Source organism: Microcaecilia unicolor, chromosome 5 (genome assembly GCF_901765095.1).
Source record: "Microcaecilia unicolor chromosome 5, aMicUni1.1, whole genome shotgun sequence".
Classification (NCBI taxonomy): domain Eukaryota; kingdom Metazoa; phylum Chordata; class Amphibia; order Gymnophiona; family Siphonopidae; genus Microcaecilia; species Microcaecilia unicolor.
Window position 1 is genome coordinate 135,129,014 of NC_044035.1, and position 21,361 is coordinate 135,150,374.

Sequence of the window (21,361 nt, forward strand, 5' to 3'; positions counted from 1 at the left end):
TACCAGGTTACCTGAGAGTATGTAGTAGCAGGTTTCAATTCAGTAATTTGCTGAAGGCATATTTATTTGAACATGCAAGGGGCTGATATTTGTTTTATTTTGAATACTGTATAACTCCGTGTTTGTTCTTGTTTTATTGTGTATGTTGACTTGTGATCCATCTAGTTGTAGGCAGACTATAAATTTTTAAATAAAATAAATAAATAAAGCTCAACAAAGTCTCATAGAAGAAGGTACAATTTTGGTGACTTAAGAATAATCTACTGAAATAAAATAGCATTACCTAACGATTAACCCCACTTCTCAGATGGCAGTTAAATGGAGATTAACAGACTAGGAGCTGAATTGGTAATGGTAATTGACTGAAGTGTAAAATAATTGAATGAAGAAAAAATGAGTCAAAAATAACAACCCACAATTGTAACAGTCCATCTTCCACCACTGTTCACTCTAAGAGGAGCAGGAGTCCTTCTACTTCATTGCTGCCAGTGGAGGTGGTGTTTCAATATTCTGCTTTCAATTATTAGGTTCCCTGGAGTCCCGCAGAGCTTGTCTGTCACTCACTATTGAAAATGTGATAGTGAAAGAGCAGTTTAGAGGGAACAGTGCATTCTACCACAGACTAAGTTCATGCCAATGGATAGGATTCATAGAATCTTGATCAAACATCAAGATTAATAAGAGTGCAAAAAGGTTCATGAATGCAATCATTAAATTGTAGCTCTATGGCACAGTATGACCACCAGAAGATGATCCCTTTTTATTCCTAAACTGAAGACATTCAGTTTAGGAATATATTCTTATATATGTTGTGTAAGCCCACTAGACTTCTCTTCTGTAGTGATATGATTCTATTCATGCAAGGAGGATTAGTGAGGAACAGCTTTCTGTGTCAGCTCCTTATAACATCATAGAAGTCTCCAGCCTACACAGTTTTTCATAGGCCTGTTTATATGGTCCCTTTAAAATAATATCCTTAAAAAACAACTGAGCTCCAATTTTCCTAAAAGGCACTGCTGGCCCATATTTTGATTTAAAAGATCAACAGACAAATGTGGTATGCTCATTAAGATTGCTTTTATTTAATCAACTTGAATTTTGATGAGAAAACTATGTTTCAAATTAACATTAAAAGATTAATCTTTTGAAAACCGAATGATCACCAATTTAAACACAGAGGTTAGATGCATGATTCTGATCTGTGGAAAGTGGAGTTGCAGTGTTGCTTTTTCACTTCTTTGATCCACTTGTGCATTGTTTCTGCTGATCTGTTTTTTGACATCCACCTGCCACAAGAAACACAATGTTAGTGAACATGTACTCAATGCTTTCTCAAATTTTCTCAGGGTCCCTGCACACTTCCTAATAAGTCATTCCCTATATAAGGATTTTTATGCATTTACTTTTTAGCTGAAAACATGTAATATAAGTCATTGCTTTATAATGTCCACCAAAAACATTAGAGGATTTCTGGGCCTGAAACATTCACATTATTTTACATATTGAAGTTAATAAAAAGGAAAACAATTATGAAAGAAAACAATGTTATATTAATTTAGATCTATGATATCTAACTGACAATTCTAATTAGGCTTTGACAAGTGATTTACTAGCATGAGGGTAGGGTAGTATCATTGAATTTTCCACTGACAGTCTGCCCTACTTAGGCCCTTATTTACTATGAAATGCTGTAGGCACTTAGTTTTTAGCGTGTGCTAAAAATTAGAGTTTACTAATGCTAAAAACACCCATAGGAATATATGGATGTCTCTAGTATTAGCACACGATAATTTTAGGGGCCTTTTTACTAAGGTGTGTAGGTGCGTTAGCATTTGCATAAGTTGCCTTTGGCCTTATATCAGGAAAACAGTTTTTTTTAATATAAAATAATAAAGATTTATTTATGCAGAGACCCTTTTACTAAGCTGCTTTAGTTTCTAACGCAAGCCTAATGAATGAAAAATGGTTTAATGCAGGAAGTGCCAAAAGTTCTGCATTCCTTTTGTGATCTACATGCACCAAGTACGTGATATAAATTTTTGTGGAAGAGATGTGTTGAGGTAAATCATGGGTGTGGATGTGCTAATCATCTAGCTTGCTGACATTACTACCATGCTAACTGGTTAGATTGTCCATAATGTGAGAGCACCTCAGGGCTCTTTTACTAAGCTGCGGTAAAAAGGGTCCTGTGCTAGCATCAGCGTGTGCTTTTGACACATGCTAAGGCCTCCTTCTACCGCAGCGGGTAAAAGGCTGGGTTTTTTTCATGTAAAGATTTGGCTGTGCGGTAGGTGAACCACTTACCACTTGGTCATATCTAGGGGATGCACTTACTTCCACCCATTGAGGTGGCGGTAAGGGCTGCATTGCTATTCTGAAGGTAACTGGGAAGTAGTGCTTACTGCCGGGTAAGCACTGGCACTACAAAAATAGAAAATATTTTTGTAGCGCTGGAAATGGAACACTGGGGGTGGGAAGTACCACTGGGCTCCTGCAGTAGCCTGGTGGTAGTTCTGGATTTACGTGCAGCAAACCCAATGCTGAATGTCAAACCTTTAATAAAAGGTCCCATGAAATTTTTATTCCATAGAAGATACAACTTTCTTGGATCATGTTATTTGATGAGGGTCTTAAATTTTCTCTCCTGATTTTCAGTGAATGTTTTGGTACTAAATTAATTTCATTCTAATCTACTTTATAAAAAGATTAATACAGCTGACATAGCATAAAGGAGGTAATTTGAAAAAAAATAGGTGCAAACAGTTATGTACTGATTGCACTTATAAATGATTAGGGGTGTCTTTTACTAAAGCTTAGCTTGAATTATCTGCAGAGGGGCCTATTTTATTACTATGCGCTTTGCTTCAGATAACTTTAGTAAAAGCCCCCCTAGATTACTATCTTAAATGCACTTATGTGCACACTTATGCACATATAGTGGACCCGGATATAATGCTAGGATTGGGATCCATAAAACATCATCTCGCTAAATGCGGGATTATGTTGTAACAGGATCAATAGAACAAGAACACAATTGAACCAAAAATTGATCTGTTGCAAAAGGAACTGTATATAAAAAAGGGAAGCCAAGGCATGATCACGTTATATGTGGATTTGTATTATTGTGGGGTGCATTATTTCATGTGTTCCACTGTATGTCCCACAATTCCACCTAACCTATTCTGTAAATATGCACATATCTTGCATACTGCATATATAACAAATGAGGTATAGATGTGTGGGTCTGGGCAAAGCATGTGTGAGATTTCCACTTACATATATAACATAGAATACATTTGCATACCTCCAGCACTTAGGTGCAAGTGATTGCACTGGTTCAATGCTTGGTGTAAGTACTCACCTAAGTGCACATATCTACCCTAGAAATCTAATATTATATAAAGCAAAGTAGATGTTTTTATAGTGTAGGTGTCTATTTATGAGTCCACAAATATAGAATTACCCTAAATATGGGCAAGTTATATTTATAGATAAAAATAAAATGTGGGTAATCGTCAATTTTTAAAAGTACAGTATAAGTCGTTAAGGCAGTCTTTTACTAATTCTTAGCTCGAGTTATCTGGAGCAGGGCCCATAGGATTAAAATCGGCCCTGCTGCAGATAACTCGAGCTAAGCTTTAGTAAAAGACCCCCTAAGTGCCCTGTTTACTAAGCCACGTCTGAGGTATGTTAGCACTTTTAGCGCACAGTAACCATTAGGATGTGCTAACTACGTAGGCAAAAACAATAGTCCTATGGGCACCTACAGAGTGCATACTAACTTCGTGCACGTGCTAAAAATGCTGGTGCACCTTAGCAAACAGGGGTCAAAAATTATCATCACTTTAAAAAGATACAGGAAGTTTTAAATTTAAACCAATCCAAAGAACTTTTATAGCTTTACCCTGTTTCTAAAAGTATTATTCTTGTTATTGTGAAATAAAACTTCAGATAATTACCTTGGTCTTTGTTTTGGGATAAATTATTAGATCCACCCTGCCAGTTCTGTGAAGTCTGACCACAGTGTCCTCCACCAGTGGAAGATGAGCTTGATTCTAATGTGCAACAACAGAGTAAGAAGAGTGTTTTTGTGATATTTTAATTGTTTCAGATTCCATGCAATTTAACCATTCATTTACAACTATCAGGAGAAACTGTCCTATTTTTACTTTCTTCCATAATTGCTTCTATTGAGCAGACTGCCTGATACAGTTATACAAGAGTCATTATGTTTACATTTTCTTAAAATTGTCAGATCATGGATGTTTCCCTTATTGGTGTTCGTGAGTCTCTTCCTGTTGATTCTATCTGATGCTTCAGTGCATTTTTGTGCTTTAGTAATTTTTTTTTCATATTGTTTTTAACACGCATCAAATAGGAACTAACATTGCCAAGGGCAGTAATTACATTTTTGATGTGCGTTCAAAACACAGCGTAGAAAATATTTTCTATTTTCTACAGTGTGGTGCTTACCTGGTGGGTATCAGCAGTTTACACATGCTAAAGTTTAACACCTGGTTAGCGCATGAGACCTTACTGCTAAGTCAGTGGGTAGCGGTAAGGTGTCAGGCAGAAAATAGATGTGCACTGGTTTTAATTTTGTCGCACGTCCATTTTCAGCCACAAAAAGCACCTTTTTTCCCAGGCACACTGAAAAATGGACATGCCCACGTCCAAAACACGCACCTACACCAGTGCAGGCCACTTTTCGGGGCAGCTTATTAAAAGGGCCCCTAAATTTATTTTCATTCTATTCTGCTCTATAAAAACATTAACTTAACTGACACAGCATCAAGGAGGTAATTAAAAAAAAATAGATGTTAACAGTTAAGTACTGATTGCACACATAAGTGATTAGATTACTAGCATAAATGCACTTATATGCACACTTATGCACATATAGTAGAACCCAGTTATAACGCTATTATTGGGATCCATAATATATCATCTTGATAAATATGGGGCTCACATTGAAACAGGGTCAATAGAAAATGAACACAATTGAACCAAAAATTGATCTGGTGCAAAAGAAGCTGTATGTAAAAAAGTGAAGCCAAAATATGATCACATTATATGTGTATTTGTATTATTGTGGGGTGCATTATATCGGGGTTCCACTGTATATCCCACAATTCCACCTAATTGCTATTCTGTAATTATGCACATATATAACAAACTACGTATTTAACAGATGGGGTACACTTGTGTGGGTCTGGGCAAAGCATGGGTGAGACTCCCACTTACATATATAGCATAGAATACTATAAGTTATTTGCATATCTCCAGCACTTAGGTGGAAGTGATTACACCAGTTCAATATGTAGCATAAGTATCCCCTAAACGCATATATGCATATCTACCTTTTAACGCTAATATTCTATAAAGCAAAGTAGATGTCTTTATAGATGTCTTTATAGGGTAGTTGTCTATTTATGAGTCCAAAATTATAGAATTTCCCTAAAAATGGGCAGGTTATTCTTATGGATAAAAACAAAGTGTAGCTAAGTGCCATTTTATTAAAAGTACAGTGTAAATCATGAGAATTGTTACCATCACTTTACAAAGCTAGAAGGAGTTTTAAAAGAAAACTTACCTTGGCCTTTGTTTTGGGATAAATTATTAGATCCTCCCTGAGGGTACTGTGAAGTCTGACCGCACTGTCCTCCACCAGTGGAAGATGAGCTTAAGTCTAACGTGCAATAGAGTAAAAAAGAGTATTTTTGTGATATTTTAATTGTTTCAGATTCCATGAAACTTCAGCATTCATTTACAATTATCAGGAGAAATTGCCCTATTATATATAACTTTCTTCCTTAACAGCATCTATTGAGCAGCCTGCCTGATACAGTTATACAAGATCCCTTATGTTTACATTTCCTTCAAATTGTCAGATTATGGCTGCTCTAAGCTTCCCTAAGTAAGAGTGGGATTTTAAGATATAAATGTTAAAAAGATAAAATGGAGTGTAGTCACCATAATAAAAGTATTTGGTCATACACTATGATTGCCTTTGCAACTTTGGTGGTTAGTTATCAATGTGGTCTACCGTTCAGTCATGTTATTTATCGTTAACTCTAGTTATTAGTAAATACTTAAGGGCCTCTTTTATCAAGCCGCGCTAGCGGTTCCCATGCTACACTGCTGAGAAAAATGAATGGGCTTTGTTGGCATTACAGCATCAGGAACTGCTAGAACAGTTTGATAAAAGTTGCCCTATGCCATTTACTGTACAAGCTCAACAACCTGCCCAGGTGTCACTATTTCATGGATAGATTGAGCTTCCTTTCTGTCAGGGATCGTAAATGGTACAAGATTAGATTGTCCAAATGTTGGTAATATGATCGCATATTTTCTCACTGACTGGGCCTGAGCATTTGAATAAGTGCCTTTCGCCTTATGTTAGGAAAACAGTTTGTTATTTTTTTTCTAAAATAATAAACATTTATTTATTTAGAGGCCCTTTTAATAAGCTGCTTTAGGTTCTAATACAAAGCTAATGTTTGAAAAATGGTCTAATGCAGGAAGTGCCCAAATTTCTGCATTCATGATGTGATCTGCATGCACTAAGTATGTGATATTAATTTTGGGGGGAAGAGATGTGTTGTAAATCATGGGTATGTATGTGCTAATCACCTAGCTTGCTGACATTACCTCTGGGCAAACTGGTTAGTTTGTCCATATTGCAAAAGCACTTAGGGGCCCCTTTTCTTACGCTGCAGCAAAAAGGATCCTGCACTAGCATCAATGAGTTTTTGACATGAGCTGAGGCCCCGTTTTACTGCAACGGGTAAAAGGCTGGCTTTCTTTCATGAAATGAAATGGCAGTGCGTTAAGTGAACCACTTACTTCCGGATAAGCACTGGTGTTATAGAAAATATTTTTGTATCACCTTAAATAGAGTGCTGGGGGTGGGAACTACCTCTGGGCATCTGCGATAGACCGGCAGTAGTTCCAGATTTACACATGGCAACCTAATTGCCACATACCAACCCTTTAGTAAAAGGTCCACTAACATTTTAATTCCATAGAAAATAAAACTTTCTTGCTAAAAAAAATAAAAAAAAATTGCCTCTTCTGATTATCAGTGAATACAACTGACACAGCATAAAATGAGATAATTTAAAATAATAGGTGCTAACAATTAAGTACTGATTGCATATATAAATGATTAGTTTACTAGAATAAATTCACTTATGTGCACACTTAAGCATATACAGTGGAACCTGGATATAATGCTATGATTGAGAACGGTAAATGCAGAGTCACGTTGTAAAAGGGTCAAAAGAACATGAACACAATTGAACCAAAAATTGATCTGTGGCAAAAAGAGCTGTATGTACAAAAAGGCCAAGACATGATCATGTTATATGTGCATTTGTATTATTGTGAGGTGCATTATATCCGAATTCCACTGTATGTGTCACAATTCTACCTAAACACTATTCTGTAATTATGCACATATATTATGAACTGCGTATTTAACAGATGGGGTACACTTATGTGGGTATAGGTAAAGTATGGGCGAGACTCCCTCTTACATATATAACAAAAAATACTATAAGTTAATTGCAAACCTCCAGCACTTAAGTGATTACACCAGTTCAATGCCTGATGTAAGTACTCACCTAAGCGCATGTGCACATATCTACCCTATAAATCTAATATTATATAAAGCAAAGTAGATGTTTTTATAGAATATCTGTCTAATTATGATTCTACAAATATAGAATTAGCCTAAAAATGGGCAGGTTATTGTTATAGATAAAACAAAATGTAACTCAGGGCTATTTTATTAAAAATACAGTATAAATCATGAGAATTGTCATCGTCTCTTTTAAAAAGGCAGAGGAAGTTTTAAATCTAAACCAATCCAAAAAACTTTTACAGCTTTACCCTGTTTCTAAAAGAATTATTATTATAAATCCTCAGATCATTACCTTGGCCTTTCTTTTGGGATGTATTATAAGATCCATCCTGCCAGTTCTGTGAAGTCTGACCACACTGTTCTCCACCAGTGGAAGAAAAGCTTGATTCTAATGTGCAAGAGAGTATAAAGAGTGCTTTTGTGATTATTGTTTCAGATTCCGTGTAACTTCACCATTCATTTACAATTACCAGGAGATGTTGCCCTATTTTAATTTCCTTCCATAATTGCTTCTATACAACAGCCTGCCAGATATGCAAGAGTCCTTATGTCTGCATTTTCTTAAAATTGTTAGATCATTATTATTATTATTATTACATTTGTACCCCGCGCTTTCCCACACAATGCAGGCTCAATGTGGCTTACATAGTAATTTGAAATACAAAGTTAATAGAATTTTAATAAAACAGTAGTAAAACAATGTAAAGTTGGGCTTAGTAGTGTATGATAAGTTGAGCTAGATAATATATGACTATCATGGCTGTTTCCCTGATTTTTGTTTTGTTACATTTGTACCCCGTGCTTTCCCACTCATGGCAGGCTCAATGCGGCTTACATGGGGCAATGGAGGGTTAAGTGACTTGCCCAGAGTCACAAGGTGCTGCCTGTGCTTGGAATCGAAATCAGTTCCTCAGTTCCCCAGGACCAAAGTCCACCACCCTAACCACTAGGCCACACATTTTGTGTTCCTGAGTCTTTTCCTGTTGATTCTGCCTCATAGTTCAGTGCATTTTTGTATGTTTTAGTAAATAGAAAATATTTTTGTATCACAGGAAATGGAGTGCTGGGGGTGAGAACTACCACCGGGCTACTGCTGTAGCCTGGCGGTAGTTCTAGATTTACTTGTGGCAACCCCAATGCCGAACGTCAAACCTTTAGTAAAATGTCCCATCAACTTTTTATTCCATAGAAGATACAAATTTCTTGTAACAAAGCAATGGCTCATATTATTTCAACAGGGTCTTAAATTATCTCTTCTGATTTTCACTGAACATTTTGTTACTAAATTATTTTCATAGATTAATGTAACTGACACAGCATAAAGGAGATACTTTTTAAAAATAGATGGTAACTCTTAAGTGCTGATTACACATATAAAGGATTAGATTACTAGTATAAATGCACTTATGTGCACACTTATGCACATATAGTTGAACACCAATATAACACTATAATTGGGATCCATAAAATATTCTCACAAAAAGATATGCAGTATAATCAGTGTCAGCTATATAGTAAACTAATACAGAACAAACAAATGACACTGCACAAGTGACTCTATGGCTGTTCAATGTAAATTTTTTATATGAAGAGAATCCCTCAGAAACCTGTTGGACCTTATGTCCCAGGTTCGCAACGGACACTAAAAGAGCCGCTGATGTGTTTCTATCACAGGGATCTTCAAACTCTTTTCTTCATATAAAAAATCCATAAAATATTATCATGTCAAATGCAAGGTCAAGATAGAACTGAGTCAATAGAATATGATCATAATTGAACCAAAAATTGATCTGTTGCAAAATGAGCTATATATGTAAAAAAAGGGGAGCCAAGATCATGATATATGTGGATTCATGTTTTTGCGGGGAACATTATAACGGGATCCACTGTATGTGCCACAATTCCACCTAATTACTATTCTGTAAATATGCACACATCTTATATACTGCATATTTAACAAATGTGGTATACTTGGGTGGGTCTGGGCAAAGCATGGTTGAGACTCCCACTTACATATATCATAGAAACAATAAGTTATTTGCATACCTCCAGTTCTGAGGTGCAAGTTATTCCACCAGATCAATGTCTGGCATAAATACTGAGCTAAACGCATATTCACATATCAACACTAAAAAGCTAAAGAAGTTTTTATAGAGTAGGTGTCTTATTATGAGTCCACAAACACAGAAGTATTCATAAAATGAGCTGGTTATTGTTATAGATAAAAACAAAATGTGAGTCAGTACCATTTTATTAAAAATACAGTATAAATCATGAAAATTGTTATCATCACTTTAAAAAGGTAGAGGACATTTTTCAATTAAAACAATCCAGAGAAATTTTACAGCTTTTCCCTGTTTCTTGAAGTATTATTCTTGTTATTATGAAATAAAACTTTAGATTATTACCTTGGCCTTTCTTTTGGGATGTATTAGAAGATTCATCCTGCCAGTTTTTTGAAGTCTGACCACAATGTCCTCCACCAGTGGAAGATGAGCTTGATTCTAAGGTGCAACAGAGTGAAATGAGTGATTTTGTGATATCTTAATTGCTTCAGATTCCATGTAACTTTTACATTCGAACTACCAGGAGATGTTGCCCTATTTTAACTACTTTTTATAATTGCTTCTATACAACAGCCCGCCAGATACTGTTATACAAGAGTCCTTATATCTACATTTCCTCAAAATTGTCAGATCATGGCTTTTTCCCTGATTTGTGTTCCCGAGGCTCTTCCTGTTGATTCCATCATATGCTTCAGTGCATCAACGCAGGCACTTGGCACATGCTCAGGCATACTTCCTGTGTCAACCATTAATACACTGTAGTCTGCTTTCGATATAATTTGGAGTTTATTTGGCCGCAGCCAGGTATATTTAACTTTACATTTCTAATCTTTACATGCAATTATTCCTTTATTTGACATCATGACTGTTAATATTACATATGTATGGGTACACAGCTTCTTTATCCCACAGGTTGTGCCATTAAAGCATCCTGTTCTCTCACTGTGCTGCCTCTTGCAGCACCCGTTGTCTCTCCGGTGTATCCCATTGAAGGATACACCTACCATTGTCTCTCTGGTGTATTCCGTTGAAGGATGCACCCATGATCTTTCCCGATCTGATGATCTGGGCCTCCTGGCCGTCAAAGCCAGGAGACAAGCTGTGAATCAGCTACGATGCAGGAATATGATTCTTGCTTACATTTAAACTTTACAATCGACAGTTTTCACATAACGATGTTCCACATCCCTTATCACTTTGTCTGTTCGTCTGCTGTGTACCCGTTGCTGTTACTGTATCACTGCTGTAACCTGATGCCACTGCCCGCGGTAGTGACTCCTCGCATGCCGTGTGATCCCTCTTCTCCTTACTGCAGCCCTTGCAGAAAGTTATTGCCTCAATGTAATCTTGAATATCTGAATTAAAAATGTCTAGGCCTATATCTGATAAATGCACCCCATCTGCCCGGTTCATGCCCTCACAAGATTCTGTTATTAGCTCATGCTTGATAACATGTCCTCTTATGCTGTGCATAAATTTTTCCATCCATCTATTGACCTTCTTTCTGGTCTTATCTATTGCTTGGTGCAATCCCTCACCCCTTCACACACGTCTCGGAATGGTATTAGACCACGCTAAGCGGAACCTTGGTAGCAGGCTGGCCAATTTAAGAAAATCTTTTTGTATATGGTTTATGAGTGATACTCCCCTAAGCGCAAAACAAAATGTGGGTCAGGGCCATTTTATTAAAAGTACAGTATAAATCATGAAAATTGTTATCATCACTTTAAAAAGGTAGAGGAAGTTTTAAATTTAAACCAATCCAAAAAACTTTTACAGCTTTACCCTGTTTCTAAAAGAATTTTTATTATAAATCTTCAGATCATTACCTTGGCCTTTCTTTTGGGATGTATTATAAGATCCATCCTGCCAGTTCTGTGAAGTCTGACCACATTGTCCTCCACCAGTGGAAGAAAAGCTTGATTCTAATGTGCAAGAGAGTATAAAGAGTGCTTTTGTGATTATTGTTTCAGATTCCGTGTAACTTCACCATTCATTTACAATTACCAGGAGATGTTGCCCTATTTTAATTTCCTTCCATAATTGCTTCTATAGAACAGCCTGCCAGATACGCAATAGTCCTTAAGTTTGCATTTCCTTAAAATTGTCAGATCATGGCTGTTTCCCTGATTTGTGTTCCTGAGTCTTTTCCTGTTGATTCTGCCTCATAGTTCAGTGCATTTTTGTATGTTTCAGTAAATAGAAAATATATTTGTATCACTGGAAATGGACTGCTGTAGCCTGGCGGTAGTTCCAGATTTACTTGTGGCAACCCCATTGCCGAATGTCAAACCTTTAGTAAAAGGACCCATAAACTTTTTATTCCATAGAAGATACAAATTTCTTGTAACAAAGCAATGGATCATATTATTTGAACAGGGTCTTAAATTATCTCTTCTGATTTTCACTGAACGTTTTGTTACTAAATTATTTTCATAGATTAATGCAACTGACACAACATAAAGGAGATACTTTTTAAAAATAGATGGTAACACTTAAGTGCTGATTACACATATAAAGGATTAGATTACTAGTATAAATGCACTTATATGCACACTTATGCACATATAGTTGAACACCTATATAATGCTAAAATTGGGATCCATAAAATATTATCATGTTAAATGCAAGGTCATGATACAACTGGGCCAATAGAACATGATCATAATTGAACCAAAAATTGATCTGTTGCAATATACTTGGGTGGTTCTGGGCAAAGCATGGTTGAGACTCCCACTTACATATATCATAGAAACAATAAGTTATTTGCATACCTCCAGTTCTGAGGTGCAAGTTATTCCACCAGATCAATGTCTGGCATAAATACTGAGCTAAACACATATTCACATATCAACACTAAAAAGCTAGAGAAGTTTTTATAGAGTAGGTGTCTTATTATGAGTCCACAAACACAGAAGTATTCATAAAATGAGCTGGTTATTGTTATAGATAAAAACAAAATGTGAGTCAGTACCATTTTATTAAAAATACAGTATAAATCATGAAAATTGTTATCATCACTTTAAAAAGGTAGAGGACATTTTTCAATTAAAACAATCCAGAGAAATTTTACAGCTTTTCCCTGTTTCTTGAAGTATTATTCTTGTTATTATGAAATAAAACTTTAGATTATTACCTTGGCCTTTCTTTAGGGATGTATTAGAAGATCCATCCTGCCAGGTCTGTGAAGTCTGACCACACTGTCCTCCACTAGTGGAAGATGAGCTTGATTCTAAGGTGCAACAGAGTAAAATGAGTGCTTTTGCGATATCTTAATTGCTTCAGATTCCATGTAACTTTCCCATTCGAACTACCAGGAGATGTTGCCCTATTTTAACTTCTTTTCATAATTGCTTCTATAGAACAGCCTGCCAGATACTGTTATACAAGAGTCCTTATATCTACATTTCCTCAAAATTGTAGGATCATGGCTTTTTTCCTGATTTGTGTTCCTGAGGCTCTTCCTGTTGATTCCATCATATGCTTCAGTGCATTCTTGTATGTTTTAGGAATTTTTAAAATCATATTCTTCATTCACATATGCTGTTCTAAGCTGCCCTATTTAAGACTGGAAGGGCAAGATATCAATGTTGAAAAGATAAAATGGAGTGCAGTCACTATAATAAAAGTATTTGGTCATACACTATGATTACCTTTCCAACTTAGGTGAGAATTTATCAATATGGCCATTTTTTTTTGGGGGGGGGGGGAGTAAGGACTAATGTTCTAACCTAGCGGTAACCGGGCAGGGCATGGTGCTGCCCAATTACCACCAGGTAAGCAACGGTATTTTTGTAACGCCAGATATATCATGTGCTTGGGGTGGGAACTACTTCCAGGCTCCTGTGGCGGACCAGCGGTATTTAAGCATTGGCATGTGGAAACCTCATTGTCATCTGCCAACCCTTTATTAACAGGGTCCCTAAAATTGTAATTCCATAGAAAATGCAGCTTTCTTGTTACAAAGTAATGGAGCGTGTTATTTGAAGAGGATCTTAAATTATTTCCTCTGATTTTTCAGTGAAAGGTTTTGTTACTAAATTATTTTCATTCTATTCTGCTCTATAAAAAGATTAATACAATTGAAACAGCATAAAGCAGATAACAGTTATGTACTGATTGTAGACATAAATGATTAAATTACTAGAATAAATGCACTTATACAGTGAGTGACACATTTCTTATTTCTGTATTTGGTCTCAAAGAAAGATATTGAGTTGTTGTTGGAACGTGTGAAAGCATCCAGATGGAGTCCGACTAAGAGACGTGCCTTGATGGACTTTGTCTCAGTTGCTGTGAAAGAGCATAGGATAATGTGGATGTGGCAGTGCATTTAGAGTACAAGATTGTCACCCATCGAATACACATGATTTAGTATTGCTGCTTGGACAAATGATTGGGCAGCATAAGTTGAACACGCTGTTACGTTAAGATTATAAAATCATCTTCAGGTGGACATACAGTGTTGGACATTATTGCAGCTGGTTTGGGGAATTTGTTCATGGAAAATCTTAGGATGGACTTTATCGGGTGTGCATGAATGTAATGAGTTAAAGTTCAATAAATAGAGCAATTGTTATAGTTGATATTATTGAATATATATGTGTGATGTTAATATCTGAGCAAATATTAGTCAAATAATATGGAGAGTATATATTTCTATGGGCGCGTTAGCATTTAACAAGTGTAAACCATTTACGCGTGTTAAAAATGCTAACACACCCATAGCGCACCTTACTAAACATAGGTGCTAGAATCATAAATTTAAAAAAAGAAACTAACTAGCTAAGGACCCTTTTACAAAGCTGTGGTAAAAAGTGGCCTTAGTGTGTGCTAACGTGTGTCATTCCCAAATGCAAAGGCAATTTTTACCATGTGGGTAAAATGGCCGATTTTTCTATTTCAACCATTAATGTCCATGTACTATCAACAGTCCCATTAGTGCATGGCCATTAGCATATAAGCCCTTAGCTACACCTATTTTGTAGGCAGCAAGGGCTCACGTGCTAACTATGTGTTAATCAGTTAGCATGCAGCAATGTATCTGCATTATCTAATTAACCTACTCTTCGCCCAGACCTATCCCCAAAACTAAAAAATAAAGTTTACTTTTTAGTGCATAGGAAGCACGCACACATGTAAAAATTACCCCAGCATGCTTGTGCTCATATTAGTGCTTACCACAGCTTAGTAAAAGGGCCCTTAAAAAATAAATAAAATTAAGCATTTTTTCCATTAAAACATTTTCACTGATCATGAAGGCAATCCTCTCTCTAAAAAACAAAACAAAACAACAACAACAACAACCACCCATTAACAGAACCATCTACAAAGTCAAACATCTCTAAAATCATACAATCATTGTTAAATAGTTTCTATAGAAAAAGTATTGCAATGAATTAAAACGTATGACTAGAGACTTGATTTTTCTGTTGTCAGGAGTCAACTGCAACCTGAGAGCTCTGTGAGCTCTGACTCCACTTGTTTCCACAGCTACTGGCCTGGCCAGTTGAAGACATTTCTAATGATGCACAACTGCACAGAATTAGAAGTGTGAATCTGTCGATGTTTGATATTTTCTGCTTTGAAATGTCATGAGCATTCTCAACTTCCTGGAATTTGCCCCACCCCCATCAAATTTCTAACTTAATCCAGTTTACCAAACCCATCTTAACTACAATACATATTCAGAAGTAACAGAAGTAACAATTCTATGCAGTCTGATTTGCATGCACCCGAAATATGGACAGTAGGTTTCAGAGTTAGAGAAAGGTGGGTCTCCCTTCATTCCAGGAAATCCTAAACACTACCTCTGCAGCATTCCAATTTCGGACTGCCAGAGATCATGAATCTAGGATTAAAAACTGAACTATGGTCTCTGTAATAACAGTGTGCTATCATGCTGAATGCAAACTTCTGCAAAGATCACACAGCATGTTTTAAACAGTATCTTCAGACATACATAATTTTTAATTTAAACTTATGTCCAGAAATTTGACCTCCACAGGAACTGCCCTTACCAGTTGTTGATGTTTCTGATAAAACAGAATGGAATAGAATAAGAAATGAAATTCTGTGAGGCTCTGTATTATTATCTGCTTGAATATTTTATGAATTTCATTTGCTTTATCTTGAAATTGTACTTTCAGGCAAGCAATCATAGATATAATTCTTTGTTAGGAGCTGCAGACCACAATTTCTTCTGGAGTCTGCTGTGCAGAAAATGCAACCTGAATCTAAATAGTCACTGTTTTAGGGATGGTTAGGTTTCCCTCCAGAGACTGTAAATGCTATCCAGAAAAGCTGAACCTGGACTTGAAAACCAAATCCAATTCCTTCAAATAGAAGTGTGCCACCCTGTCAATGGGTCATTCATTCAACCCAATTCAGTAAGAATCTCTTTAAAATTGAACTCTTATATTTTAAGGGAAATAAAAACACTTGCAAAAGTGATAAAGAAATGAACAATCACTGCATCATAATAAAATATAACTTACGATCATAGACTTTGCTTTTGTTTTGGCTTGAGTTGTTGTCTTGATCCTGTTGGGATGTTGTCTGCTGATTCCAGCAGCTATTTCCACTACCACCCTTGGCAGACATATTTGTTTCTTTCTGTCTACAGTAGCGCAGAAGAAGAAGAAGAGTAGTTATGTGAGTCTTTGGTCTGGTCTACATGTACAAGCCATTTATATACTCAAGTAGTGCTCCTCCCCGTGCCAAATGAGTATTATGTGTGGATTAATGGAGCCCTTAAAATCAATTACAAGATTAACTTCACCTATGTAATTATGGTAATTGTCTAATTATTTTCTGTCTCACAGGTAAGGTAGATATCACTTAACATACATTCTTTAATTATTTGCTATGAAGTGGTGTATGTTTAATATATACATTATGCCTTTTAATTCATGTTTTTTAATTGAATATTTTTCCAAATTAGAGGGCACCAAACCAGATCTGGAGGGTAATTTTAGAAAGACATTTTCTGCATATTTGACATTATAAACATGTACAATTATTATTATTATTACTTGAATTTAGCTCATGCTTTCAGTAAGAGTTCAATGCCAGTTACATTCTTATAAAATTACCCTATGTGTACACTTACACACGATAACCAGAATGTTGAACTTGTACCTGAGTTTGGTTATAGGCAAGGTCTGGAGACAAATTTGAGTGGAATGTGATAGGAATTCAAATTTATTCTCATATTTTAAAAACTATGCACTATCAAATCTGTTCTAGATATGTATGTTTATTACCTGCTCTTGAGATGTAAGCCTAAATGGGTTAATTTTACCAATGATTTCTGTCAGATATCTCCTAGTATTTTATATAAGTGCCTCACGGCATTCATTTTCAAAGCATATGGCTATTTTGAAAGGACAAAATTGATGTCCAAGTGCTTGAAATGTTCAAATTCTAATTTTGTTAAGGCAGAATATAGACATTCAAGACTACAGTACATCCAAATAGCAAAAGGGCCTTATCTGGGCATGTTTTGAATGGGACTAGGGAGGGCTTGAAATCTGGATGTCCAACAGTGATATCGAAGGAGAAGAAATACCCATGTCTATAAAGAAGGACTTCCTTATTTATGTCTGGTTCAGCTATGTCCAGGTTACAGAAAGGTGCTCTGATTGAGCAGCTGTCCACTGGAGGGTTTAAAGCATGGCACCTCCTTAATCCCTCTGTTGTTGCTGTCCTCCTCCCGTCCCCTGAAAGTGAAATTGGAAGTGGATATCGACATCTATGACATCTTCAGCTATTATGGGCATTCTTAGCAAAACAGAAAGCAGGTCTGAGGAGTGGCATGATGGTCAGTGCAGTGGAGTATAAATCAAAAGATCCAGGTGGAAAGCTCATTAACTCTTTTTTTTTAAATTATTGTTTTTGTGAGCCCTCCAGAAACAGAAAAATATCTACTGTACCAAAATGCGTAATCCACCTGCAAGCCAGGTACAGTAGGTATTTCTTTTGTTCCTTGACTGCTCATAATTACAAAAATTGGAGTTGGGGAATGGCCTAGTGGTTAGGGTGGTGGACTGAGTTCAATTCCCACTTCAGGCACAGGCAGCTCCTTGTGACTCTGGGCAAGTCACTTAACCCTCCATTGCCCCAGGTACAAATAAGTACCTGTATACAATATGTAAGCCACATTGAGCCTGCCATGAGTGGGAAAGCACAGGGTACAAATGTAACAAAAAAAACAGGAATTGAAGTGGAATTTGAATCTGAGTCCCTTGGTTTACAACCCATTGTACTAACCTCTAGACTGACCCTGTTCTTTACATGGCAGTCTATGGAGATTATTTTGTAAGAATGCTGCTATAAAGACATCCATATCCTTTTTTGTCTCTGTTTAAAATTTAGATGTTTCAGATTGTAAAATGGATGTTCACGCTATACGTTTCTAGCATGGGGATGTCTTTATCACATATTTTCAAACAGGCTGTATCCTATTCGAATAATTACATGTAAGATGGATGTCCATTTGGAACACGACTTGGACATCTCTATTTTGACTTGGATGTCTTTTTGAAATTGCCCCTCCATGTGTCTTTATAATTTAGGCTGTCAATATGTGCCTTCTTGTACTTCACACAAATGCAGTGATCTGTTATAAATTTACCCTCTAGGTTTTGAGCATGGGTTCTGTCATGCATTATAAATTGCTTAACATAGTAAATAGTATTACTGAGCTTTAGGTGGTAGTAATTATGGGGTGATATGGCTCTACCCTGTGTTATTTTTCTCTTAATGTGTGTTAACGAGCAGTAACGTGAATTAAATTCCTGTAACATATGTTAATATTAGGAACAGCAGAACACATAGTAATTGGATACAAAACATGTAAAAACATGCAAAATAGCTTATTACTATGTAAATTGAATATAGTGGCTTGTGGTGGACCAAAAGCTGTGATTTTTCTATCCTGGAAGCACTGAGCTGCAAAGCCCTAGCCTGAGGCTTGTAGGTTACATCCTAATGGGCTTAACCTGCTCTGAAAGATTCCCTTTTGTCAGAACCACCTCCCCCCAATGGCCTTCTTTTGCAGAAGACTCTAATGCCCCCCCTGTTTCTCAACTTCCCCCCTCACCCACGTAGGATCCCCAGACCTACCTTTCAAATCCCAAGGGGATGTAATGATACATGGGCATTAGCATTTGTCAGCTGAAGTCTCTTTGTGGAATGAGTTGTCTGGCCAGGTTCGTCATTGTCCAAAGTATGAACAATTCAGAAAACTTTTGAAAACATATCTGTGATTGTTTTTTTTTAATCATATATGGACTTGATTTTTTATTGTTAGGTGTATTACATTATGTTTTTGTTTTATTAATGTAATGTTTTATATATTATGTATGGACCCTGTTTACTAAGGTGCGCTAGTGCTTTTAGTGCACTATAACGCCAGAGACACTCATTCTAATTTTTAGAAGCACTAACCCCCCCCCCCCCCCTGTTTACTAAAGCTTAGCTCGAGTTATCTACAGCAGGGCCCATTTTATTCCTATGAGCCCTGCTGCAGATAACTCGAGCTAAGCTTTAGTAAAAAAAAAAAAACTAAAAATGTTAGCATACCTACAGTGTGGCTTAGTAAACAGGGCCCTATGTTTTTTTATGGAAACCACCTACTTATAGGTGGCATACAACTTTTTAAAATAAATAATGGGCTCATGGCAGGAATGATCCCCATTCAAGCTTCTCATTCTGGTGCCAGTTCAAAATTGCATCAGTGACCCCTAGCACTGATGCATGAGCCTCATGGTATTACCACTAGGAATCACATTGTATTGTATTGTATTGTATTGCATTATTTGATTTGTATTCCGCCTTTATCCAGATAGTGCAAAGCAGATTACATTCTAAAGAAGACTTCCAGTAGAAGGAGCTTAAAAAGAGTGCTATTATATTTCAATAAAATAAACTTTATCTAAGAATAAAAGTTACCAATTTAAAAACAGAAATGTTTTAAGTGCCCTATGAAAAGACAAGCACGGCATTTTTAAACTAAGGTCAGTGGGAATGTTAGTCCATATCTTAGCACATTGAAATGCCAATGAGTATTCCTAGATAGATTTAGAACTCATATTATTTTCCAGAGGGTAAATCTAATATCAATCTATTCCAACTTCTCCAGTGATTTTTATTTACTGTAAATAAAAGCTGTCCACATACTGATTCTGAATTTGAACCATGAATGCTCTTATATACCATACAGTCAATTTTAAAACAAATTTGAGAATCTGTAAAAGCAGAGTGCTTCATGGAACTTTCCTAAATAAAAGCTCAATCTTGCGGATGTATGTTGCAATAACTGGAGCCTTTTTCTTAACTGTAAAGTAATTAAGCAATATTAAGATTCGCACTGGTCCAAATCTGGTATCAGTACTGCCTGAGCTATCATCCTAAAGCTTGAAGGGCTCAATGAAGACCTAACTGCCCTTAGTCTATGCAAATTAAAAAAAAACATTTCATTACTAATTAATTTATCTGAGGTTCAATTTCCCCAATTCCATGGAGTCCAGCTTAAACTTCAAGGTGCACAAGCAAGATATGTAATGAGAATAAAAGCACTGTTATCTGTTATTTTAGTGGAAGGGATAAACATAGAGGGCATTTCAAATGCTACTTACCCTGGAGAAAATGGCTGTTTTAAAAACTTCCCACCCTCAAGCTACTTATATCTAGGCACATTGTTCTACAGTGTCTGCAGTTTTACCCACATTGAGGGTGATTTTTTAAAAGGTTGCTCTGTTTGTAATGATCACATGGGCACCTACAGTATAATAACGTGTCTTTATAAAATTACCATCCAAACTACAGAAATTGCAATTGAAAAAAGCCATGGACTTTACACATGCTCAGAAGAAGGTATAAATGTTCATGTGAAAAGTGTACTTGTATAAGATTTATAAATGAAGACCCTGATTTTCAAAGGGTTTATGCTCTTAACTTTAAGTGTTTACTCACATAAATTAATCTCTTTGAAAATGTAATAGGATTGAGTGCATACATTTTTACTAGACTTTTAAATTTATAAGCATAAGTAGAGGGTGGCAACAGGAGCAGATTTAGGGCATTGAAAAGAAGATTGGACTTTAATAGAGATTTTTAGCACAAGCTCATAAATTAGGATAATAAATCTAGCTACTAAATTAAGATGAAAAGATATGCTCCTAAATTTGGTTGAAAATAGGATACAAATATAGGTGTCTAAGTTGCATAAATTTAGGAGCTCATCATTTTCTGAATATTTGGGTGAAAGCGTGTAAATCTTATCTCTTCCCATGCTCTGCCCTAGCTCCACTTCTGAACATGCCTATACCAGAGTCACACAGAAGTACACAATTGGGCTTATTTTCAAAAGAGAAGGACATCCATCTTTCGACATAAATTGGAAGATGGACGTCCTTCTCCCAGGGACGTCCAAATCGGTATAATCGAAGCTCGATTTAGGATGTCTCCAACTGCAGTCCGTCGCAAGGACATCCAAAGTTCAAGGGGGCATGTCAGAGGCGTAGCGAAGGCAGGACTTGGACATGCCTAACACTTGGATGTCTTCAACCCATAATCGAAAAAAACAAGGATGTCCCTCACGAACACTTGGACGTTTTCACCCAGACCTGTTTTTCTTAAAACTAAG

At 36.4% G+C, this 21,361-nt stretch overlaps 2 protein-coding genes across 25 annotated transcripts in view; both read right to left on the reverse strand.

The window, feature by feature from the left end:
* Positions 1-21,361, reverse strand: part of LOC115470295 (hornerin-like) — a 406,057-nt gene that overhangs the window by 266,279 nt on the left and 118,417 nt on the right. The window lies entirely within an intron of this gene.
* LOC115470293 (uncharacterized transmembrane protein DDB_G0289901-like) overlaps positions 1-21,361 on the reverse strand; it is a 266,720-nt gene that overhangs the window by 179,560 nt on the left and 65,799 nt on the right. For 20 of the 22 annotated variants that reach the window (XM_030203310.1, XM_030203328.1, XM_030203326.1 and 17 more), the window contains 4 exons: positions 12,848-12,943; positions 11,541-11,636; positions 10,054-10,149; positions 7,938-8,033 (listed from right to left, as the gene is read on the reverse strand). In XM_030203310.1, coding sequence (XP_030059170.1) covers positions 7,938-8,033; positions 10,054-10,149; positions 11,541-11,636; positions 12,848-12,943 — 384 coding nt within the window. The remainder of the gene's footprint in view (positions 1-7,937; positions 8,034-10,053; positions 10,150-11,540; positions 11,637-12,847; positions 12,944-21,361) is intronic. The other 2 variants (XM_030203317.1, XM_030203313.1) reach the window with 2 other exon arrangements.